Consider the following 26,032-nt stretch of genomic DNA (forward strand, 5'->3'; position numbering starts at 1 on the left):
AATCAAATGAAGTGAAAGTGTGGAAAGTCTAGTGTTGCGGATAGTTTTGATTTCTTTTCTCTTCTCTCTGTTTTTGAAAACTTATTTTAAGAAAACAGCCAATCCAGTTTGGTTGGTCCATGATATGGGTCCAATAGTAGTGTAATTGGATGGGGCTTGACAAGAGCTTTCCAACGATATATTATAAGCCCAATTCCGATGAATATTGAGGAAGATATGGCCAATTTACTAAACTGGGCCCGGTCTGAGCCTTAAATGCGGCCCAATGATCTAGGGGAGGGCCTAATATGATTTATCTTTCCTAATGCAATTAGGAATGGTTTTAGTCTTCTAGATTCTTCTAGAAGGTTCTTTTCATTCCAAATTCAATTAGCATTGATAAATTGACTTTTGTTGACTTTTCGGAGTTTTAATTAAAATCAAAGAGCATTTTTGAGGAAAATATACGATTTTATCCTCCTGTACGGAAAAATATATCTGATTTTAGAAAACGCGTCAAAAAACAAGTTTAGCGTCCAACGCCAGCCATTGGCGCCTGGAACCAAGCCTGGCGCCTGGCGCCAATTAGCTGGTGCTGGCGCCAGCTCTGTTTTTCGTGCGCCAATACTCTGTTTTGATAATTTTATCCTTTTGGCTGATTTTCTCTATAAATAACGTATTAAAAACTCCGTTTTCATTCACCAATTCTCATCAACATTCATCTACATTCACCTACAATCAGTTTTCAATTCTCTCTAATTCTTATTCTTTCATTCACCAATTCTCATCGAGATTTCCTTAATCATTCATCCTTCTCTTTCTCTTTCTCTAAACTAATCTTTTACATACAAAATTCCGCATTCGCAAGATCTAGAAACACCTAGCCATATTCGAAGTTGCCTTCGCCCTAGACGTGAAAGGTTTAATTTCTGAGGGTTTGGTCCCAAATCTCTCTTTTAATTATTTGATTTAATTGTTTTGATTATTATTTTCCTTGAAGTTACTAACGTCTGTATTTTGTTATTAGAAAGAGGTACGAGGCATCAAAGTAAGTGCTTTAATTGAATTATTGATGTTATGATGTAGAAATCATGTTTAAATTGTTATTATGATATTCCTAGTATCATGTCTAGGGTAAATTTAATATTAAATATGATTGTTACGATGCTTCCTATGTTCTTCCTAATATTTATGATTGTTAGTATCATGTTAGGGTTAAAGATTTGATTTTTATTGCTTAGTGACATGCTAGGATTTGTTATTAATCTTGTTAGTATCATGCCTAGGATCTTGCTATTATTATGCTTTAATATTAACATGAACATGATTATGATTATAATTGTTATAATTTATGATGATTATTATTTTGATGATGATTATTTTATTTATGATGATTATGATTATAATTTTATTATTGCTATAATTATTATTATTATGATTAATATGATTGTTATTATGATGATTATTGTTTTGATGATTATGATTATTATTAATTATTAATTATTATGTTGCTTGATATTTATTGTTATTGCTTGATCACACCTTTTATGCATGCTTAAAGGGAATTTGTACTTGTAATCACGCTTAATAAGATAATTAATAATCTTGTTTAGGTTAATCTTGATTATAATTCAAATGATCGCCAATAATAGTTTTATTTGTGCATTAAATTCAACCAACATAGATAAACAGGTTTAGGGTTAAACCTATTGATTGCATGTTAATTAAAAAGCGCACATGAATACGATCATAATAAAGTAGAGGCCTATTATTAGGGCAGGTTCAATCTCTTTTAGGTTGGATTTGTACCTTCATCCCCGAACCCTTATTTGGTTCTAGACCTTATGAAGTTGACGATCTCTTGGATCGTTAAGGGGTGTAACCTTCACCTCGTGAACGGTTTACAAGTTCCTAAAAAAACTTGTTGGCGACTCTTTTGCTCTATCTTCTTCCCTTTTGGACGCCACCGTACTTTAGTGTATGATCACAGAGGGGTTTAAGCTAGGGGTTAACGCTTGAAATTATTCCCTACAAATATTAACACATGTGAAGGACATTTACAGCTTCATTCATCATTTGTTTTTAGCTTTAGCAAAAAGGGGGAGAAGTTGATGATTATGTGAGTACCCACCGACATTATCTTCTGAAATAACAAGAAAGCTAAAGATTTACGAGGCATGCAATTTCTTCATAACTATATTAGGTAACAATTAACATTTATTTACAAAACAAATTTTCTGGAATCGATAAATTCGAATGGTGAAAGCATAATGAAGCAAATAGTTCATAAATCAAATGAAAAACCAGATTTTTGATCCGATTTTCTCTCTCCTATAACTTCATTTTTAGTTGTTGTAGGAGAGAGAAAGGTTGAAGTACCAAAGAATCGGTAGTTTCTCGATCTAGACTCGGAAGCCGATCTTCAAAGCTCAACCTTCTTCTTCGGAGTGTCAACAATGACGAAAAACAATCCAAGAAAATGGAGGAAGAAGCAGTACTAAGGCAGAGTTGGTGTCGCGGGCCTTGCGATTGGGTTTAGTTTACCCGCACCTTTTTGTTGGCCTTTTGTTAATGAGCCCGGTCTCACGTGAGTCCGGTCTCACACAAAACCTTTTGTTAATAAAATAAAATAATTTACTCATTTTACTATATCATAACTTCAATTAAACCAAACAAACACAAAATGTATACACAAATGAACATTAAATTATACATGACACAAAATTACAGCTCTTTGATCAGGTGATTCTTCAATCTCAACAATGCGCGTAGTAGAGGACCCCTTCTCACCACCATTCTTGAGAAAGAAAAAGATCTAGTGGCTTCAATAGAGTTGCGATTGACCCTAGTCTCCAATTGACGCTTACAACTGCAATTAAAGTAGTGAACAAACTACAAATAATAATTAATTTAGGGGTTCGATAAACCCTATTCTACAATTGACGTTTGCAGCAATACCTTAATAAGTCAGTTGCCTAAAATTAAAAATAATGAAAATAAAATTAAAAGCAAACCAAATATTGTGAAATTTATAGTCGATGATGCTTTAAAGGAAAAAAAACAATTTACCTAAGAATCGATTCAATGGAGAGCAAAAGGCTCAGATCGAAACCATTTCAAGGGAGAATTTAGTGTATGACTTCAATGGAGAATTAAGAGTGCGACTTCAATGGAGAATTTAAAGAGCGACTTCAATGGAGAGGGAAAAGATTTAGAGTACAACTTCAATGGAGAGGAGAGGATTCAGAGTATGACTTCAATGGAGTCTCGAAGAGACGAGGATGGAGAAGACGGGTTGCAATAATGGAAGAGGCTAGGCGAAAATGGAGAAGCAGCAAGGCAGTTCCTCTTTTTTTTTTTTTATTTATTAATTAATCAAATGAAAGAGGAAGTACAATAGCGTGAAAGAAGGGATATGAATGGAAGGGAGGAAATTAGGGAGAAAGTATAATTTGGTGACTCAACAAATTAAATGAAATTACATCCAAATGCAAGTTGGTCAAACTCTTGCAATTTTGCAACTTATGAACAATAATTTTCATTGACTTGTGACTCATATCACTATTACTTTCATTTGGAGAAGTTCCCTCTTTTTAAAGGGTTAGGGATATAATACCTTTTGTTTAACCCATATGGTGAGGATCTTCGACAACATCAGCCACAACTTAAAGTTAAAATTTACAATACCATGAGGGATGCAATGGGTAAACAAAACTACAACTACAACGGCCAAAGACAGAAAAAGAATAATCTTGCCACCATCATTCATCGGAGACCCAAAGTACTTGTACCATAACTACAGAAAAAGGACATACTACATACTAAATAATTGGGGCTGAAGATAGAGGGGAATAGAATAATTCTGCGAGCATCATTCATGGGAAGCCCAAGATACATGTACCACAACTACAAATAAAAAAAAAATTACATAGAGGTGAAGAAAAGAGAATACGTTTGAACTTGGAAATTTGATTTTTATATTTTTAATAAAAAGTATCTTTTTAATTAATTGTAATAGATTTTCTTTTTTCTTTGAAAACAATTGCAATAGCTTATTCATTACAGAATAATAAATGTCTTTGTATTAATGACATTATCTATTCTTATTTAATCAAAATAAAAAAAAAAAAAAAAAGACAAAAACAAAGCTGTATGGATCGCACGAGCATCACACCGAGTATATATATATAGAGGGGAATTTTTCCCGAGTTTTTTAGAGAGCCATGTAGGATAAACCTGTTTGGTACGATTATACATTTTAATGATAGTCAACCAAATAAGAGATTTGTAAATTCTTTTAAAATTAAATAATTAAAATGCCACATAAGCAAAATTGGCAAATGAGATTTCAAATGTTAAATTAATTAAATATAATATATTATCTTTTGAAATTAGGAATTGTATTATGATATACTATGTTCAACAAATAAAATAAAAAACTTTATCACATAAATATATACAAAACATGTTTGTTTTAAAAAATACAAATAAATCGTGCAATGCACGGGCTTCATCTAGTTTTTGTATATTTTAACCTTAAACTAACTCGAAATTGACTACAACTAGATTAAGCCTCGTGTCACGCACGACTTTTTCAAAATTTTACAATGAATTATAATATTAATTCAAAATCTATCAAAAAAATCCTCATATATATTTGAATGGCTTTAAAAAAAGTTTGAATCTGAATTTATTCTAAACTTGAGCCCCGAATTTGAATTAGTCTAAAGGAACCAGGTGGAACACCAAACAAAAATAAAAATATAGAATAATATTTTATACAATCTAATCTAATCTAATATATATAAATAAAGTAGGCATTTTTCGGAAGCATTTGACGTGCCACATAAGAAAAGGTATTATTTTGTCCAATGAAAAATTAGATTAATAATTTATTTTAGAATTAAAAAATTTACTCACCACCTAAGCAAAAGTGACGAATAAGATTTAAGAATTTTGACACATAGATAAAAACAACGTATTGAGAATAATTAAAATTTAAATTAATTTTTAAAACCAATAATTATCTTCTCTAAAAAAAAAAAAACTGAGTAATAGTTTTCTTTTTTACATTTATGGATGCAAATTTTTAATCGCAAATATCTTTAATCTCTCTCTAGAAAATATTGTAAAAGTTTGATTTTAATAATGTACTCATCGAGACGAATAAAACTAAATCTCATATGACTAATTTCCCATAATATTTTATAGTTAAACGATTATAAAAGAGGCTAACAGTTTAAACATAACGAGTATATTAATTGGAGAAAGTAATACAGTATAGAGTTTGTGAGGTTAGTGGAAGGTAAGTTAGAGAAGAGAATAGTAATAAAATTAGATTAATAATTTATTTTAGAATTAATAAATTTACTCCCCACCTAAGCAAAAGTGACGAATAAGATTTAAGAATTTTGATACACAGGTAAAAACAACGAATAGAGAATAATTAATATTTAAATTATTTTAAAAAAACCAATAATTATCTTCTCTAAAAAAAGTAATAATTATCTTTTTATACATATATGGATGCAAATTTTTGATCGCAAATATCTTTAATCTCTCCCTAGAAAATATTATAAAAATTTGATTTTAATAATGTACTCATCGAGACGAATAAAACTAAATCTCATATGACTAATTTCCCATGATTTTTAATAGTTAAACGATTATTAATGAGACTAACATTTTAAACAGAACGAGTATATTAAATAAACACATAGGCAAAAGACTTATTTTGATCAATAAAAAAACAAGATTTGTCATTTAGTTTTTGAAATAAAAATTTAAATTGTCACATAAGCAAAATAAGTGAATAAGTTTGAGATTTTAAATTCAAGCGTCACATAAAATAAATAAAACAACAAAACATAACTTTAGTGTTAAAATTAAAAAATTATATCTTATGATATTAGAAATTTATCCATATATCTAATGAATGATCTTCATAAATATACAGAATTTTAAATTAAATAAAATAATTTACTAGAATCGTGCATCGCACAAGCTTACATCTAGGAAAATATATGGAAAACTAGTTTGTACCCGGGCGATGCCCAGATTGTCCTAAACTTTTTAGCTTAAATACGATCATATGACCCCATTTGATAATGTAAAGTATTTAGACATACGAAATATATAGTGTACTTTTTGTAGTTTTATTTGTAAATAGAATCTACGGTATTATTAACTTGATTTTTTTTATTGCAATTAAATTATTTCTAATGAACTGAAAGTATTTTTACCAAGCTAAAATTATTTTTTCTGATTAAAACTTATTTTTATTGATTTTCTATTTTTTTTATTTTAATACATTTTAAATGAATGTTATTTTAAATCTTTTTATAACGAATCTTACGATGGAAATAATACCGAGTTATAAGTTATTTATTACGGAGTAAAAGTTACGATTAATTTGTATACACAAAGTTTCATATGCGGCTGGCCAAACCGTACGGCCAGCCGCAATATAATTTTTTCTCTCTCTCTTCTCTATCTCCTATTCTCTTTCCTATTTTCTTCTTCCCACCTAAACACACCCCTTTTCCAAACTCTCTTCTATCTCTCCTCTCTCTTCTTTCTCTCTCCTATTTTCATCTTCTCTAGTTAACCCACTCAAATTAAACAAGTTAAATGGAGCAGCGGTGGTAAAGGCCTAAAGGGTAAGGAAGCTCCTCATACTCCGTCGCCTAAAAACTAGCTAGAGGTTTTATGGCTGAATTTAGCCTTTTTAGCCGGGTCTAGGAGCACAGTCTATAAATTGGGTTTGTTGATTTGCGCGGGAGATTGAAGGTACACCCTCAAATTTCATTCAAGGTCACTATCCAACCAATATTTGTATACTTCAACTCCTCTAGGTAAGTATTTATTCTTTCATCAAAAAAAAAAAAAAAAAAAAAAAACGGTAAGTATTTATTCAACACTTCCGTATTTACAGTATAGTATTTTCGATTGCTCTTGCATGTATTTTGTTTTAGTTGAAATTGCTGTAAGTCATTGAGTAAAATCTGAAAAAAAAAAATGTTAGGGCCTATATTTAGTGTGTAGATTGTATAGCTAACGGACCGATTTTATGAGCCCTTATCTCTTGTATAAATACGCTACTCATACTCTAATACAAAGTACGGAAAATTATTTCGTGGCACAGTATCGGAGCCATTACAATTCTACTCCCTAAATCTCTAAATTTTTTTCTCTAATCTCTACATTTCTAAATCCCTAAATTTCTATATTCTACATTCCAAATTACTGAATCAATTTCTGCAATTACTAATCTCTGTTTCGATTTTTTTTGGGTTTATCCCTAATTTTGCTGGTTCGAATTATTTATTTATTTTTTTTTTCTGTGGTTGCCTCGTACTGGTGTGGCTGTGCCGTAGTTGTGTGCTTTGGCCCCTATATTCTGTTCTACAGCTTCTACTGCTTCGAATTTCTGGTAAAAAAAAAAAAACTAGGGTTTTGGAATGAAAACGAATTCTTATTAAAAAATAGTTCTATTCATCAGGTTATGTCCTTATGGTGTAAATTGAATGTTGTTGAAAAAATATTGTATAAGTTTTCAATTTTGGTGGTCTTATAATTACCAAAATTGAAAATTTTCATGGAATATAATATGACCACCACCTGTTTGTTAAAATGCTTGTGAATAAAATAAAATAAAATAAGGTCTGAGTATATCATCTACTTAAGTGGTTGATTACTTGATGAGGTTTCTCAATTGGTAGTTTTTCTTTTTTACCTGAAGGTGGTAATGGATATCAATGATGTGGAAGATGAGGATTTTGGGTTCTCTAGGAATTACTTCCTGGCAAAAGAATCGGGCGCTTCGGCGAAAAAATCAGGGCATAAACTCTCTGATATTGATCTTGTTCCGGAGGAGGTATATTGAAAGCTTCCTAGAATTTATGGGTTGTGTGCCTCGATGTGTTTTTTTTTATTTTTTTATTTTTTTTATTTTTATGATTGATTGTATAAATTAATGTACACTTGTAGGAACTTAGAGCCGCGGCTATGGATCTCAAACCGAAGCATGAAAAAGAAGTTAAAGCATTGATGGATAGCTATAGGAGTTTATATCAGGATTGGTTGTTTGAACTGAGGTACTTTTTGATTTTTTTTTTTTATTTTTTTATTTTTTGGTTGTTCACCTAAGGAAGTTTGAAATAGATAGCTATTATTCTCGTTGATCTCAATATTTTCATGGATTAAGGATATAAGAATTGATGCCTGTATGATTTTATGCTAACTATACATATTTCTGGCTAATTAGTATTACCTATGTTTTTTTAGCACTTTGGCCTTCCATTTGCGATATAAACCTAGCCTAATTTGCAAATGTTTAAGTAGGCTATCATCGTTAATGCTTAATTCATTAATTCTATAAGCAATTATTTCGCTGCACTATTTTTTTTTTTTTTGTATCTCTGTAAAGAACAGGATCAGCAGTCAGCACCATATGTATTGAGTTGAGGTCTTGTATTAGGATGCTTTATATGGATACCAAACAATTTCCTGTAATTAGTTGTGTGCTTTATTTAAAGGTGATCAAGCTTTTTATACAATCTTGTTCTTGGTGGGATAAACTATTTAAGGATATTATAAACTATTGATTAATGTCCTACTTGGTACTAAAGATTCAATCTTGCTGTTCACTTTTAGTTCACTGCCCTTATGGTCTCATAGGCACATAGTTCCTTTGTGGACGTTATATATTCTCTACTGCACTGTACCGAACTTTATGTGTAACCCGAACTTTCATTTATCTTGAGTGACACTTTCAATTTCTATTGGTTACATCATTATTTTGAAATACATGCTGGTAGAGAACAATATAGAAATAGAGGAAGAGGGTACAAGAGTTATATGCTGCCTCTTATTGTACTTTCATTGTAGAGCTATATTATTTAAGACAAATGAAGATCAATGCCGGAAAATTATTTTGTCTTTAAACTTAATTTGGATCTGATTTTATCCTACTTTCTTTTCTGTTAATTCATTTGCAAGAATTTCTCAGTTGCATATCAGCTTGTAATTAAATATTCGACAAGAAATGGCAAACAAGTTAGCCTGAAATTTTCATGTGAAATCGTGCAAATGTCTTTTATATTATGGAATAATTTTAATGGATGCCTTATGTCCTTGAATGCTTGTACATTGCCCGAGTGTATCCATGTTTGGGTTAACATTATGTTCATTACTTCATTCCATCTTTTTCTCTTACTACTTTTTCTTTCAAGTCTCAACCCACTTTTAATTAATTTTGTTACATGTAACATCTTTTTTATTATATCTTTTATTGCCTGAAGCAATTTGGAAGATAAATTGGGACTTCTATTTTTCCTATTATTTTATTTTACTTTAGTTGTTGGCGGTCTTATGATGAGCACCTCTGTTTGATGACATAAAGCCATGCATAATATTGCCTAGTTCTATGCATTTGTTAAAACTTGAAATGTTGTTACATACTACTTGTACTATAGTAGGCTACATGAAATATGTATCCTCTTTAGTTGTAAGTGAAATGGAGTAAAAAATAAGTTCCTAACCTGACATCTGACTTCCATATACGTCGTATATATTAATATATATACTTAGAGGCTGACTTTGTGGAAATCACTAGATCAGTAATGATCACAACTTTCCTGTGCTGTAATTTAATAGGAACAGTTAGCAGTGCACCTTCTCTTAAAGGGATAATACTCTTGAAATCTCAAGCTCTCTCAGAGAAGGATTGCTGAGAGTTGAAGCATAATTTAAGTGACCTGTTGATCAGAGATGTGAATGTGTGGAGATTGGAACTGGAGGAATAGGAATTCAGAACTATTTTTTGGGCCATTATCCCTATGTTTTGTTCTGTTATTTGATCTTGGATTGTAACTTGCTGTTTTTGCCTAGATTTTGCTGTATTCTTGAGGTTGGTTGAGAGAAACTTTGATACTGGCTGTTAAAGAATCAATGTTAAGAGAAGTAATATCAAGCTTATTAACTATACTATAGGAAAAATTCTTTTCATTATCATGTAGTGTTAGATAAGTCAAGAGTTTAGCCGATATGGCAGAGTAAGGTCACTAAAGCTGTATTGCATATTGTCTTCCCTATACCTCCCATGCTCAAAAAGTCAGGGCAAATGTGCTTCACTTGATGTAAGTTTGATGATGCAAATAGAAGCTTTTAACCTAATATTTTCAGATGATGAAATTTAAAGAACGCATGTAATGATGATTGTGACAATAATTAACTCGAACACTTGGAGCATGGAGCACTAGGCTGCTAAGTGAATGTTGCCATTATTGTTTGCGAATGACCAATCTATCAAGACCTAACATATTGAGCTTTAAGTTTTCTTTAGTTGATCTTGTACGTGGAGTCATGGGCATACACTTAAATGGAATATTAAGATTATTTTTACCATTGTTTTCAATTTGATGTCATTAACTCAGGTGTGGGTTTGGCCTTCTTATGTATGGTTTTGGATCAAAGAAAGCCTTGACTGAAGATTTTGCTTCAACGACTTTGACCGAGTACTCAGTGCTTGTAGTCAACGGTTATCTACAATCAGTAAATATCAAACAGGTAAACTGTTTAGAGGAAATGTTTTCCTCTCAAGGAAAACCTTTTCTCTCCATCCTAGATTCCTAGGTGTACTGTTTACCTTCCCCCTTGTCATGTTTGTAAGTGCACCTTTGACCCCAGGTAAGCATGATCTTTTTAACAATGTTCTGTACTGCAGGTCATTGCTGCAGTGGCTGAACTTTTATGGGATCAAATCAAATCCAGTAGGAAAACAACTGAAAGCTTGTCTAAAGCTCAACTACCATACAATTCTAAATCCACAGATGAAATCTTTGCTTTTCTGGATGGATCACTAGCAGAGGAAAATGATTCTTTTGTGTGTGTTCTAATTCATAATATTGATGGACCTGGTTTACGGGATACCGACACTCAGCAATTTCTTGCACGGATGGCTGCATGCTCTCATGTTCGAATTGTTGCATCAATTGATCATGTAAATGCATCATTGTGTAAGGATTATTATCCTTGTTTTTTTCTCCTCTTTGAGACTTTTAGGGAATTGAACTCTTTATAGTGATGTCCTTTGATTATAATTACTTATTTATTTAATCTTTTCTCGTTCACCCCTCCTGTAGTTTATTCTTCACTGAAATTCATAGGGTTACATTACATATAACGCACGATCAAATCATTGATTCAAAACCTTGATCAAAACATATAATGCATCATTTGTCTGAGGCATTTTGCCTTCTGCTTCCATTAGCTGCTATCTATATGTTCTAGCTTTTTCACAAATATTTCCTTTATTCCAACTTTCTTCAAAACTTCGGTCATGTCAATTTTAAAACTGCTGATATAACTGGCACATGTTCTGTTTTTCTGTTTCTGCCTGCCAAATTGTCAAAATAGTTTGCTGCACTTACAATCTAAGCTATTTTCAAACAATGAAGCATAATTACAATTACTGGATGCAAGTGTGTGCTTATTATTATCATATTATTTCTGGCAATCAGCTAACTTGGATATTTTGTTCCTTGATTTAGCTCTATTATGATTATTATTACATATGGATCTAAGTTCATTAGAATTAGGACCTAACTACTAGCATGCTTTTTCTTTGGGTGGCAGTATGGGATAAAAAGATGGTCCACACACAGTTCAACTGGTGCTGCCATCATGTCCCAACCTTTGCGCCATACAAGGTTGAAACAACGTTCCATCCTCTGATTCTTGCGCACAGCGGTAGTGGCCAAACTGCGAAAACAGCTGCCATAGTTCTACAAAGTTTGACACCAAATGCCCAAAGTGTGTTCAAAGTTCTTGCGGAGTATCAACTGGCTCATCCTGATGAAGAAGGTGAGTAACCTTTTGCTCTTATTCACCAATATATGCGATTTAGGCTGTTGATTCCCCACATTAATACACTTTTTCTCATCTCTGGGAAAAAAATTCTTTCAGGGATGACAGTCAATGATTTATACGCAATTTGTCGGGAGCGCTTCCTTGTGAGTAGTCAGGTCACTCTGAACTCCCACCTGACGGAATTTAAAGATCACGAGTTGGTGAAGACTCGAAAACATTCTGATGGGCAGGATTGCTTATATGTTCCCCTCGCAACTGAAGCTATTGAGAAGCTGTTGATGGAGATTAGTCAATAGTCTTGCCCAGAATACTGATATGATATCAGGATTAGCAGCCCAGGAGCATTTTACTCATGTATTGTATAAATGGTTGTTCACGAACCAGCGTTTTGGCTGGCGGCATATTGTTAGAATATACCTCTCTTAGAATATACCTCTCTTCTAGTCTTCTCTATGTATTTTCTTTCCCTTTGCTTGTGTTTAGCTTATGTAATGCTTTATAAAACTTTTCTTTGAATATTATGGGCTCTAGATTTTTTTTTTTTTTTTTTTTTTTTGAAAGAAAGCGGTTAGTGCATTAAATCAAAGTAAGAGTGTCCAAGAATACATAAGAGGAAATCTCATCTGGAACAAGATTTTCCCACAATTGCTCACGACCATACGGCACTAACCTAGCTAGGTGATGGGCGACAAAGTTACCCTCACGCTTTACATGGGACCAAAAAATGGAAGAAAACTTTGAACTAACCACGACTATATCCTCCAATATGCCATCCACCGCTGCCAAGGAGAATGAATTCTTCTTAATCTTTGATACTAGCTACAGAGAGTCGGCTTCTAGTATAACATCATTATAACCCAATTCCCAAGCTTTCTTGAGACCAAAAAGAGCAGCCTTGCTCTCCGCAATTAAAGGCTCCCAACGAGCTTTAGCTCTGCTGACTGCTGAGAACAGGACCTGGCCTTTGCTATCCCGAGCAATGACTCCCATTCCCACCCATCCTTCCTCAGATATGGCTGCATTAACATTAATCTTCGTGACACCAGGAAGAGGAGGCTGCCAAGTGGGTCTACCAGCAGGTTGAGACGGAGGGGTTGTGCCACCATAGATCTTCTCTGTATACTCACCATAATCAACGACCAATCTGCTATGTCGAGTAAGGAGAGCTTCATCCGCTTCCCACACATTCTCGAAGACCCATTTGTTACGGCGAAACCAAATAAACCACATGAGGAACAAGGACCTTTGATAAACCTCCTCTGTAAGGTGCTCTGCCCATTTCAGTAGAGTTTCCCCGAAAGACTCAGATGCAACAAATTTGAGAGCATCCCCACAGCCACTCTTAAGCCACAATTGGTGCGAACTTGGGCATGAAATTGTTGCGTGAGTGACTGTTTCACTGACTGAATTGCAACATGGGCAACAAGGGTCATCAATTAGATGTCTGTATAGCAAGACACTACGGGTAGGTAAGGAGTTGGAGCAGCATCTCCATAATAAATGACGCACCTTAGGGGTTGTCTTCACCTTCCAAAGCTCCACCCAGAACTGATCAAAATTATCCAAATCGAGCGACGAACCTAGCAAGCAAGTAGGCAGATTTAACCTCGTAGCAACCATTTTTCAAGAAAGCCCAGGATAGACTATCCTTCGGCATTCGCTCGCTAATTGGAATAGCTAAAATAGCCTGTTTTTCTTGATCATTAAAAATACTCTCCAATTTGTCCGGCTTCCAACAGCATCCATCCTCATCAATAAGCTCCGCTACAGTCTCACACCCATTCGACCTTCTAGCAGTGGTAACAAAGTGAGTGTCGCCATTTATAAGCCAAGGGTCCCTCCATATATCGATGTCTCGGCCGTTCCCAACTCTCCATAACATGCCCTCCTTCACTAGAGCCTTTGAGCTCCATAAACTTTGCCATGAGTAGCTCGAAACCGGGCCAAGAGCAGCTTCAAAAATAGACGTCTTCGGATAATACTTAGCCTTCATTACCCGACTTACAAGAGAATGCTCATTAGTTGCTAAATGCCAAATTTGCTTCCCAAGAAGAGCTACATTAAAAGTCCCCAAGTCCCTAAACCCCATACCCCCAAGGAACTTGGGTTGGCATAAAGCATCCCAACTCTTCCAATAGATCTTCCTGCCCCTCTCATTCGACCCCCACCAAAACCGAGCCATCATGCTATGAATCTCATTAATTAACCCGATTGGGAATCTATATACACCCATGAGATAAGTAGGGATTGCCTGGATCACAGATTTTAAAAGGACTTCCTTCCCGGCCCTCGACAAAAGCTTCTCCTTCCATATTCGATCCTTCACAAAAGCAAAAACCGCTTTCTTTGATCTCCCTATCTCAGTCGACAAGCCAAGGTATTTCACATGACTATCAACCATTTCCATACCAAGAACAGAGCTAAAAGTGATCCTTGATGACAAAGAGACTCCTTTACTAAAAGATACCTCCGACTTCTCTAGGTTTATTTTTTGCCCGGAAGTTGCTTCATATTTGTTGAGAATATCAACAATGACTGAACATTCCTGTCGAGTAGCTCTAGTAAACAGGAGACTATCATCTGCAAAGAACAAATGAGTAATCTCAGGGCCATTCCTGCTCGCCCGAACACCATGGATCAATTTCCTCTCCGAAGCCAACTGTAACATTCTAGAAAGAACATCAGAAACTAGAATGAAAAGATAAGGGGAGATCGGATCACCTTGACGAAGACCCCTAGATGGGATCAAATCTTCCGAGGGAATCCCATTAATGATAAAAGAGTAGCTGACTGTAGATACAAAGGTCATAATAGTATCCACCCAAGCACCGGCAAAACCCAACTTGGTTAACAATCTCCGCAGAAATTCCCACTCTACCCGATCATAAGCCTTACTCATGTCCAACTTCATAGCAATCGAGCCCCTACGACCTTTCGATCTCTTCTTCATGGTATGAAAGAGCTTCAGAGCAATAAGAGCATTATCAGTAATTAAGCGTTTGGGAACAAAAGCACTTTGGTTTTCTGTGACCAACCCTTGAAGAAGCGACTTTAGCCTATTAGCCACAGATTTTGAGGCTAATTTATATAACACATTGCATAGAGAGATAGGCCGAAACTGAGAAATACAAGTGGGGGTCCTTGACTTTCGGAATTAGAGCAACATTAGTACGGTTGACATGAGACATCGACACTCTACCAGAAATAATATTATTGACAAATAAAGTCACATCATCACCAACAATATGCCAATGTTTCTGATAAAAAATAGCATGTAAACCACCAGGGCCCGGGGCTTTACAAGGACTCATTTGAGAAAGGATAGTGAATATTTCATCTTTAAGATAAGGACGGCATAAGGAGAGATTTGTACCTTCGGACACCATGGACGGAACACTAGCAAGGACCTCATTGGTCAACTCTTCATCAAACTCACCACCTGTAAACAAGGAGCCATAAAAATTAAGAATAATCTTCTCGACCTCTTGTTTGCCAGAACACCACTCTCCGTTAGCATTCACAAGCCCTTTAATAAAATTTTTGCTCTTCCTTCGTGATGCTTTATGGTGAAAATATTTAGTGTTTCGGTCTCTATCTCTAATTTCCGAAACTCTCGATCGAAGGAACCAGTAAGCCTCATTTTTCTCATGCAAGTCATCAAGAATCGCCTCCCATCGATTGCACTCATCAAAATTTTTAATTGTGTTCGAAAGGAGCTGCGCCTCCTTTAGAGCTTCTTCATTCTCGATAATTCTCTCTCCTCCCAAGTCATCAAATGAATCCTTGCTCTACTTCGACAGATCATTTGCTACTGCCAACAATTTGTTCGGCATATCAAGATGGTTAGCCCCATTCCACGATTTACGGATGACTTCCTCAATTCCCTCCGCAAGCAGCCAACAAGTTTCGAACCTAAACCTCTTCTTCTGTTTTCTCTTCTTTTTGTGCTCTTTAGGCTCGGTGTCGAGGAGTATAGCAACATGGTCATATTTAAATTTTGACAAATGTGTAACATGTGCCTTATCAAACCAAGCACACCACTTGGTACACCCCACAAATCGATCCAACCTTTCACGGACCACCTCCCCGGGCGGAGTACCTCTCTCCCACGTGACCCAAGACCCTTTATAACCAAGATCACGTAGGTTGCAATCATCGAGATCCTCCCTGAACGCGTCCATTGCCCTCTGATCACGCATAGCACCCCATCCTTCTTATGATTTCCCACAATCTCATTGAAGTCTCCACCAAAGACGATGGGATAAGGTGAGTTCAAATAAAGATCACGCACAAGGGTCCAAGTATTGCTTTTCAACGCTTTGTCCGCTCAGCCATACACTCCAATAAATCTCCATATTCGTCCTCCGGTCTCCTTAATATCCCCACAGATATGGTGGTCTGAAAAGGACATTAAAGAAAAGTCCACTCCCTCCCTCCAGTACACACACAAACCCCCCGACTTGCCTCTGCTATCCACCCCAATGGACATAGAGAAGCTGAATTTTATTTTTAAATTTTCTGACTTGTGTTTGCTAATCATTGTTTCAGACAAAAAAATTAAATCCGGGCAAATACTACGACTCCAATGACGGAGAGCACGAATTGCACGAGAGTTGCCCGCCCCCCTGCAATTCCAGCACAAAATTTTCATTGGTGTTCAGGGGGTTGGTTCAATCCAACTCCCCTTACTTGATTTAATTCGTCTCCGGAAATAGCAATGTCATCCACCTTCTGTTTTTTATTGTGTCGAGCCTCCAGCATCATTGAGTCAACTAACACCTTATCATTCGAACATCTCTTCTTCCAAGCACCCTTCTCATCACCTCCCTTCAAAACACTCCCTGTCCCCCTATCACTACTGCCACCATTCTTCCTTTTAAATCTCCTCATAGAATCCACCACTTCCTTCGGGCTGTCAATCAAATCGTGCTCCATCTCTAAGACTTCATCACTAGACCTCTCTACTCCCAAAGTAGGAGCAGCATTTTCTTGAGAAGTACCCCCTACACTAGTCTTTCCAGCAGCATTGTCAATGTCAACATCCTCTACTACACTTTTGAGGCGAAGGACTGTCTTTTTAGTAACCGCATCAACAACTGTAGTTAATGAGGCTTCACGAGGTCGAGGAGGGGGGAAGTGTAACCTCCTAGCAACACCTGGAGGACCCAGTTTGACAGCATCCGGGTCGTGATAACTAGGGATGCGCACCTTCTTGGCAGAAGAAAGCCTTTCTTTGAACTTTTTCTCCTTCTCTATTTCAACAGCAGGTCTACGAATAGTTTTTCGAGGGGATGCTCGCAACCAAGGTCCGTACTGGTACACTATCTCAGCATTAGCTTCACTCGCTTCATCTTTATAAGAGCACCCTGATTCAGTATGGTCCATTCTACCACAGAAGAAGCAAAAATCATCTAGCCGCTCATATTTTAGAGATACCCACTTTGAGCTTGAAGCGCCAACTGCCAAGAACAACCCTCTCCGCAATGGCTTCTCAACATCAACCATCACCTTCATTCTCACGAATTCCCCTCACCCTAGGGGATCCGTGTCATCTATTTCCAGAAACGTCCCCAAGGAATCACCTATTTCTATCAATGTTTTCTTGTTTCGCTTGCTGAAAGGGACATCCAGCATTCGAATCCACATAGGGGCATGCTTGAAAACAACCTCAGAGGGTTGTTCATCTCCATTCACTTCCTTGAGGATGAGTAACTTCCCATCAAAGAACCACGGGCATCCGTCCAGAACCATCTCCTTATCTGTCTCGCTAATGAATTGGAAAACAAACAAGTTCATCTCCACCATCTTGATCGAAACATTGTCCTGCAATTTCCATACCGAGATCAAAGTACGTTTCATGGCCTCCACATTGAAAGGCTTAGAGGTCAGAAGTTTCCTCACTAAGGATAACGCAATTTGGTTCTTCGTATCATCATCATCCTCCTCGCCAAAATTCTCACCAATTACCTTCGATTCTTCATCTGTTAATTTAATTCTCTCAAAATCACTCAGCAAATCCTCTGCCATGATCAGAACAGAGATATCGGGGAAAAATCAATGGGAATTAAGTAAGAATTGATTGAAAGAGAGCAAAGGAATCACGAACGTACAAAACCCTAGTCGAGGGACGTACAAACCCTAGGCCAGGGACCGCTAGGTAGCTTAGTTTTTATGGGCTCTAGATAGAATTATTGTGTTATTGTCAACCTAGTGTTCACTTAGAGAATAATTTAAATGTAAATTAAAGCTCAAGCAATTGGTTAACGAACTCTAGGGCTCCTACCATTTGCTTTGAATGTTGTTTTAGGCTCTTTTACTAGTGCCCACAAACCTCAAAGAGCCCCTTGCTCAGCCGTCACAAGCCCCAATGACCGTGACACAGTAGATGATATGTTACTAGAAAAATGAACACACTCGACAAACATGTTCAATATAATGATAATTGAATTTGACTAAGGCCATGTCCTTTTTATCTTCTTGGTAGAGCAAGGTAGAGCAGATTTTAGAGTAGATTTCATTAGTCTTAATTTTTTTTTTAATAGTCATTAGTCTTAATATTATTATTACTCCCTCCGTGTTTTTTAAGTGTTACACTTTCCATTTCCGGCCGTATTTTTTTAAGTGTTACACTTCCTTTTTTGACAAAAAGCTACATTAAAATATTATGGGGGTGCTTGGAAACCAGCTTTTTACTTGGCTTTTGGCTTTTGGTTTCTTCAAGTTGGTCAAACAGCCAAAAAACATGTTTGGTTATTGGTTTTTTTAACTAGCTGAAAAGCTGGCTTTTAAGCCAAAAACAAAAAGCTAGTTGGAGCAGCTTTTGGCTTGTTGACAAAATTAACTTTTGATTAATAATAATTAGTCATAATAAAAGATTATTAGTAATTAATATTTAATAATTAGTAATTAATAATTAATTATTAATAATTAATTCATTAATAATTGATAATTAATAATTAGTAATTAGTAATTAATAATTAATACTACCTCCGTTTCTTTTTAGTTGACACGTATTCAATTTTAGGATTTTTTTTTAGTTGACACGTTTCCTTTTGGGGTAATTTTCACTAGTAGAAAAATACAATAAGGCACCCCCATAAAGGCACCGGTTCAGGCCAAACCGGTGCCCTAAACCGGCCCAAATTTGGGCGCCATTTTACACAAATATAAAAGGCACCGGTTCAGGCCAAACCGGTGCCAAAAAGTAAAAGGGCACCGGTTTGAACCGGTGCCAATTGAACCGTTCCTTACTTAAAAACCGGTTAAACTTTAAAAAAAAAAAAAAAAATTCGGCCATATTTATATGAAACCCTATTTTGCTTCACTAGCTCGCCGCTTCTCCTCTCCTCTTCTTTCCTACTATTTCTCTCTCCTCTTCTCCTCTCCTCCTCTTTCACTCCACTTAACCTCCTTCCCTTTCTCATCTCCTCCTTCTCATCTCCTCCTTCCCTTTCTTCGTTCTCCTTCTCCTTCAAGCTCACCACGAAGACCACCACGGAGACCACTACGAACACCACCACGAAGACCACCACGAACACCACCACGAACACCACCGCAAGCACATGCAACAACACCACGGAGACCACTCCTCCTCCCTCAATTTCTGGGTTTTTGTTTTGTGATTTTGATTTTTGATTTTTGAATTTTGTTTTTCGATTTTGATTTTCGATTTTTTCTGGGTTTTTTCGATTTCAATTTTTTTTCGTTTTTGTTTTATTTTAATTGATTTCTGAGTTTTTTTATTTGTTTGTTTTTGTTTTTATTTTTTCAATTTCTGGGTTTTTCAATTTTTTATTTTTGTTTTTCGATTTTGATTTTTGATTTTCTTTTTTATCGATTTTGATTTTTGTGTTTCGATTTTTACTTTTGTTGTCTGATTTTGATTTTTGATTTTTGTTTTTCGATTTTGAATTTTGTTTTTCTTTTTTTTCGATTTTGATTTTCATGTTTCGATTTTACTTTCGTTGTCTTATTTTGATTTTGATTTTTGTTTTTCGATTTTGATTTTCAATTTTTTCTGGGTTTTTCCGATTTCAATTTTTTTTGTTTTTGTTTTTATTTTAATTGATTTCTGGGTTTTTTAATTGTTCGATTTTGTTTTTATTTTTATGATTTCTGGGTTTTTTCATTTTTTTTTCTGGGATTTTGTTTTTATTATTTCGATTTTGTTTTGATTTTTTGATTTCTGTGTTTTTTTCGATTTTGTTTTTAGTTTAATCGATTTTAATTCAATTTTTTTCTGGGTTTTTTTTAATTTTTTTCGCAGCTTGTTCATTTTAATCAATTTATTTTTGATGTTTTAATTGGCGCAGGTATACATAATCCAAGAATCAAGAATCAAGAATCAAGAATATGGGGATTTTTAGATTGTGATGTTGTAATATTTTTTTTTTTTGATTTATATTGTAGTTTTTTTTTTTTTTATTTATATGTTGTAATTTTTTTTTATTTATAAGTAATTTTTTTTATTGATCTATGTTGTAAAATTTTATTGATTATATATTAAACAGAATCGTTTAGACGTTTATATTGATTGTGATGTTTGATTTATATTTTGTGTTTTTATTTAATTTAGTTTATTTAATTTTTAAGCAAAAAAAAACAAAAAAAAAAAATGATTTTTGGGGGTTTTTTTGGCACCGGTTAACCGGTGCCAAAAAACTTTGTAAAAAATTTTAGTGGGCCTTTTTAGCACCGGTTAACCGGTGCCTTTTCCACCCTATGTCACCGGTTTTGAACCGGTGCCAAAAACTTGGTTTTTGGCACCCCTCACATAGGCAGCGGTTCAAACCGGTGCCTTAGACCGGGTTTGAACCGCTGCCAAATGCCTTTTTTCACCTAGTGTTTTTTACCTTGCATTTACACGTTGTCTCACTTGCTTTTTCATTCCCTCTCACTCTCTCTCCTCTCCTTAATATATTTGCCTAAATCAAACGCGTCAACTAAATAGAAACAGAGGAAGTAATTAATAATTAATAGTTAATAGTTAGTAATTAATAATTTAATATTTGATAATTAATAATTTCTTTGATACATAAATTATTAGTGTTAATAATTAGTTTTTAATAATTAGTATTTAAAATATTAGTAATTTATAGTACATTATTATTGATAATTATCAATTTATAACTAATACAATTATTTTTAATTAATAACCAATAATTAGTTAATTTAAATTATAATTAGTTATAGGAAATTATTATCAATAATCAATAATTAATGTTAATAATTACTAATTAGTGTTGTGTAGTTTAACAACAACTACCACCCAACAAGCCAATTTACCAAACACTACAACTTTAGTCAAACAACCAACTCAAAAGGCAATCTAAACAGCCAGTCAAACCAGCCAACTAAAACAGCCGACAACCAACAACCAATTGCCAAACAGGGCCTATATCTCTCTCATCTCATGGTCCCCAGCCAAACCTACTACTACTTTTTTATTATATCTTTCCTCTCACGTTCATTACTTTTTAATAAACTATTAACCCCACTATCTATCTTTTATACTTTTTTAATACTCCAACTACCCCACTTACCCCTTATTTTATTTAAGTCAATTAAATTGCCTAAAACTATGTGCCGGTCAAACTATAACACTTAAAAAATATGGAGGGATTATTATCATTATTAATAATATTATATCTCAAAAACAGACAAGTCATACAACCAACAAAATATTAGTGGGAATCCGATATACAATTTGGGCCCCTACTCCTCTATCTATAGCAAATTCTATCCCAGTGAAGATATAAGGCATCACATGTCCCAATGTCTTGACTCTTCGAGAACTTTTGGGTTCACTTCAAGCAATGCAACCGCCTCCTTCTCTAATTCCCCAAGTGAAGAGAAAGATAAAGGAAGGAAGCCACATCCAATTACCCGACAACTGGATTCGTAATTGACCCGCTTCCAATGAGCCGCATCAGCCACAACCCGCCCAGGAACAAAGTCGGATAACACGTGTCAAAGGAGAAACCTTGTCAAGTCAACACATACATCGAGACCACGATCAGTAATAAAGTAACACATCTACAGGTATGAGAGCCTTGTCGTTTCCTCCAAAACAACTCAATGTCAACCTCTTTTCTAGCTGAAATCCCAGATCGATAACAAACATCAACAAGGGTATCCCGATCAACATTATGCCGATGTTTAATGCCTACCATACCAGCACACGACACCACGTGATCACCGAAAATATCCCCATGAAAACCCTTGAACAAGAAGAGCACGACGTCGAGACAAAGAACAATGGAATATCCACGTAGTAGCACAACACGCATCGGTAAGTCTTTGCATTCATCATCTGACCCAACCCTGAAATAAGAACCGTTCGAAGCCAAGCGGAGATGTGATCTCCCTGCTGCGATTTCCACAATGCTTATTGTTGAGGAGAAAAAGAGAAGGTGGATTATGCAGAAGCGGTAACCTTTGTGAAGTATATATCTGCCAATTTCTTCATGGGAGTTTAGGGCCAGCGACCTCACAAGGATTACTCAAAATGTCAGACTTACAGTTCAATTAAATAGACCCAATGCATCCGTAAAGGCTCGACCAAGGCCAACAACGCGAGCATGCCGTAGAAGCTTTGTCTGCAACCCAGCAAACTGTAACTGAGAGGCAAGAAATTATAATGACGAACATCACCCGCGGAATCAACAACAAGTTCGCTAAATGCAAATGATAAGGTGGCAAGCCACCACGGCCAATCACCAAACCCAGGAAAGTAACGATACGCTTCAAGGATGATTGAAGAGCATCGTCGAAAGTGCGTTGAGCCACCTCAAAAGTACTAGGAGGACACGTATGCAAAGCAAAATAGAGTTTAGAAACTCCGGTAAATTCCATAAGCAACAACATCTCGCACAGGGGATCATCGAGCTTAGAAAACCTATCCATTAGCGCAATGGTCTTAGTCACCCTCTGCATCACAAGATCACCTCCAAAACCAAAATCGAAACTAGCGGGATCACCAAGTGCAAAGGTCGAGCAATATTAGGCAAAAAGACACCCACAAGCTTGCTTCGAGGGTCTTCAGTTTTTTCCACGTTAAGATGTAACCAAAAACGAGGCCCTTCCTTCATAATCAACTCCAAAACCTTCACCACAACCAAAGTGTCACCAATAATAGTGACGTCATCTAAATACCATGCCTCAAGATATAATTCAAAAACATCTCTGATTTTACATACAAGGGCTGTAAAACCAAAGAAAAGAGGACCAAGGGAATCTCCCTGTTGCACCCCCTGAGACGACCTAAGGTATGGTCCCTATAATACAATCTGGCAGGATTAGAGTAGCATAATTCAACCCATCGCGAATGCCCGAACAACGACGAAGAACTTCATGTAACATTATCGTTATTGGTTACTATTCCCAAGTCTAGCTAGTTTGGGGAGCTTATTGATGTGGTGTCGTTGTTTGAGTGTTAAGCTTTAATTTATGCAAAACATGGTGGAATAAAGATTGAAAAAAAAGTTGAATTTATAGTTGAGAAGTATTACTTGAAGACGTGAGGAAAAAAAAAAAACCTTGTTATATGTACTTCAAGGAAAAAGCCAAAGAATTGAGAAAAATAAGGCAAAGAAAAAGGAAAAGAAGAAAAAAAAATTATTCATTACAATGTATAATTAATTTTAATCTTGGTTCGATATAATGTTTTGGAGAAAGTTGGTGATGTCATTCGGAGTTAGATCATTATTTGATCCCGTTTATGTTTTTGCTCCTCAAGTTGGCTTTTTACTCACATTTTCCTAAATATTATCCTACCCCTTTACCTTAGCCCCATTACAAGCTTATAAAGTCTTTTTGATCGGCATGTGTGTGTTATGATTGAGTGAACGTTATTTCTTGTTATCGTCAAGGTACCCTTTGTTGTATCAAATATTTATATTCTACAAGGTGTGCGGTGAAGACTAGCTTGATTGGGAAATCGTTTGTGGCCAAGTTTGGTTTCAATTGTGGATCGTGATGTTGAGTGGTTCTATTTGTATCCGAGCTAAATTTTGGTCTTAATAACTTTGGTTTGATTGTTTGCTCGAGAGTCAGGTCGGTCTTATTCTGGTTCCCTGGAAGTCCTATTTGTCTTGTTTCTCCGTCTTGAGTTTAGAGTTGCTTGGGGACAAGCAACGGTTTAGCTTGGGGGAATTTGATGAATCACATTTATATAGGATTTATAGGCACGTTTATGCTAAGTTTATAGTTGCTTTTTAGGTCTTTTAGTTGCTTTTTAGGTCGTAAATACATAAGTTGTTTGTTTTGTAATATATTACGCTCCGTTTGTATTTTTCTTAATGTTTCAGGTGATTTGATAGACATTTGGACGCTTTCGTAGTGTTTGGAGTTGAATCGGATGATATTTGGATGGAAGCCGATGAATTGAGTTTATTAATTGCAGATCCCATGTTTGTGGATGTTGATTTTGATTAATATGTGCATGAGACATGAATATAGAATTCACAAGGGTCGTTATGTACTTTACGGAAATGAATTTGAGTTAGAAACGAAGAAAAACGAAGGTTTGTAAAGTGGCAAAACAGACCTTTGATCACTCTTTTGATCATAACTTGATTTCTACAGATTGGATTGAAGCGATTTAAATTGCGTTGGAAACTAGACTTAAAGAGCTTTCCAATTATAGGTCACACGCCCCGAGAAGCTTTCTAGAACAAAAGTTATGTCCGTTTTAATCCGAGCTATGTAGCCTGCGACCATATCCCACGGCCACCCGATGCTCGCTCCGTAGCTACTGCCAGGGCGCGGGCTGACCTGCAGCCGCAGGATATGGCGAGTACACGACCAGACCAAGCAGCCCACGAGGCTTCATCGCTACACGTCCTTCACTTGTCCCTCGATTCCGTCGATCTTATTCGTGATACGTCATCTTCTATCATCCAATAATAATTCAACTTATGTAATTTATATTTTCTTTATTTATCTTTAGATTAGTTTTAGGATAATATAAATACTTCAAGGGATATTATTTTTCCCTTATGCCTCTTTATACTTTTTATTTTTACGTTCTTTTGAGTTTTCTCTTGAACCCTAGTTTCTCATGACATCTCCATGGATTCTTCCATGGATGATTCTTGGGTTTATAATTTCAATTCATTGACGTATTTTATTTCTATCTCTTATTTTTAATTATGTTTTATTCCTTAGATCTAGTTTTAATTATTTATCTCATGTTTGAGTAGTTAAATTTCTAGGGTTTGGGAATCCATGTTTATACAATGAATCTTGATTGATGTTTTTAATATTTTGATTATTAATTTCTCTAATTGATAGGGTTTTATTGTTAATCTTGCAACCTGATCAATTGTTTGATTAATTCATGTTAATAAGAGTTTGAATCGAAAGATATTACTTTTAGAGGCTTCCCTACAATTAGCAATTCTAATTATGTTAGCGACCGTACTGCATATGTTGAATTGAGAGCATTAAGACCCGACCGTAGGCTTAGCAATTGCTCTAGATAATCAATTGATTGAATTTTTATTGATATTTGATAGATTTAGAGCTATAAACATGGTGAACCATAACCCTAGGTCTTTTTATTAATTATTTTATCCCTCTTTTAATTTAGACTACTTTTCTATCCGAATTTCGTGACTTGTTTAGTTTCTCCAATTTCTTAGAGGTTAGATTGAATACCATCTCTCTGTGGATTTGACCCTGCTTACCCTGCTACATTGTTAGTTGGATTTGTTAGGAATAGGTTGTCGTACACCTGTCAAAAATAAATTCCTAACAAATCCAACTAACAATGTAGCAGGGTAAGCAGGGTCGAATCCACAGAGAGATGGTATTCAATCTAACCTCTAAGAAATTTGAGAAACTAAACAAGTCACGAAATTCGGATAGAAAAGTAGTCTAAATTAAAAGAGGGATAAAATAATTAATAAAAAGACCTAGGGTTATGGCTCACCATGTTTATAGCTCTAAATCTATCAAATATCAATAAAAATTCAATCAATCAATTATCTAGAGCAATTGCTAAGCCTACGGTCGGGTCTTAACGCTCTCAATTCAACATATGCAGTACGGTCGCTAACATAATCAGAATTGCTAATTGTAGGGAAGCCTCTAAAAGTAAGATCTTTCGATTCAAACTCTTATTAACATGAATTAATCAAACAATTGATCAGGTTTCAAGATTAACAATAAAACCCTATCA

At 35.3% G+C, this 26,032-nt stretch overlaps 1 protein-coding gene across 3 annotated transcripts; it reads left to right on the plus strand.

Annotated features, from left to right (window-relative positions):
* Window positions 1-6,619: 6,619 nt before the first annotated feature.
* Window positions 6,620-12,383, plus strand: LOC145639050 (origin of replication complex subunit 2-like). 3 transcript variants are annotated; one of them, XM_081690161.1, is made up of 7 exons: window positions 6,620-6,833; window positions 7,721-7,855; window positions 7,969-8,075; window positions 10,416-10,548; window positions 10,706-10,997; window positions 11,617-11,844; window positions 11,947-12,383. In XM_081690161.1, the coding sequence occupies exons 2-7, from the start codon at window positions 7,727-7,729 to the stop codon at window positions 12,144-12,146; spliced, it is 1,089 nt and encodes a 362-aa protein (XP_081546287.1). In that variant the 5' UTR covers window positions 6,620-6,833; window positions 7,721-7,726; the 3' UTR covers window positions 12,147-12,383. The 3 variants fall into 3 exon arrangements, with proteins under 3 accessions (XP_081546287.1, XP_081546288.1, XP_081546289.1); XM_081690162.1 differs by lacking the exon at window positions 6,620-6,833 and adding an exon at window positions 7,126-7,411; XM_081690163.1 differs by lacking the exon at window positions 6,620-6,833 and adding an exon at window positions 7,411-7,480.
* Window positions 12,384-26,032: the final 13,649 nt, after the last annotated feature.

The sequence above is a fragment of the Chenopodium album genome, chromosome 7 (assembly GCF_948465745.1).
Source record: "Chenopodium album chromosome 7, dcCheAlbu1.1, whole genome shotgun sequence".
In the NCBI taxonomy this organism is placed as follows: domain Eukaryota; kingdom Viridiplantae; phylum Streptophyta; class Magnoliopsida; order Caryophyllales; family Amaranthaceae; genus Chenopodium; species Chenopodium album.

Coding starts and splice junctions, on each gene's coding strand:
- LOC145639050 (XM_081690161.1), top strand. CDS start 7,727: ATGGATATCAATGATGTGGAAGATGAGGATTTTGGGTTCTCTAGGAAT. Junction 10,549..10,705: donor AATCAGTAAATATCAAACAG/GTAAACTGTTTA, acceptor TCTGTACTGCAG/GTCATTGCTGCAGTGGCTGA. Junction 11,845..11,946: donor GGCTCATCCTGATGAAGAAG/GTGAGTAACCTT, acceptor AAATTCTTTCAG/GGATGACAGTCAATGATTTA.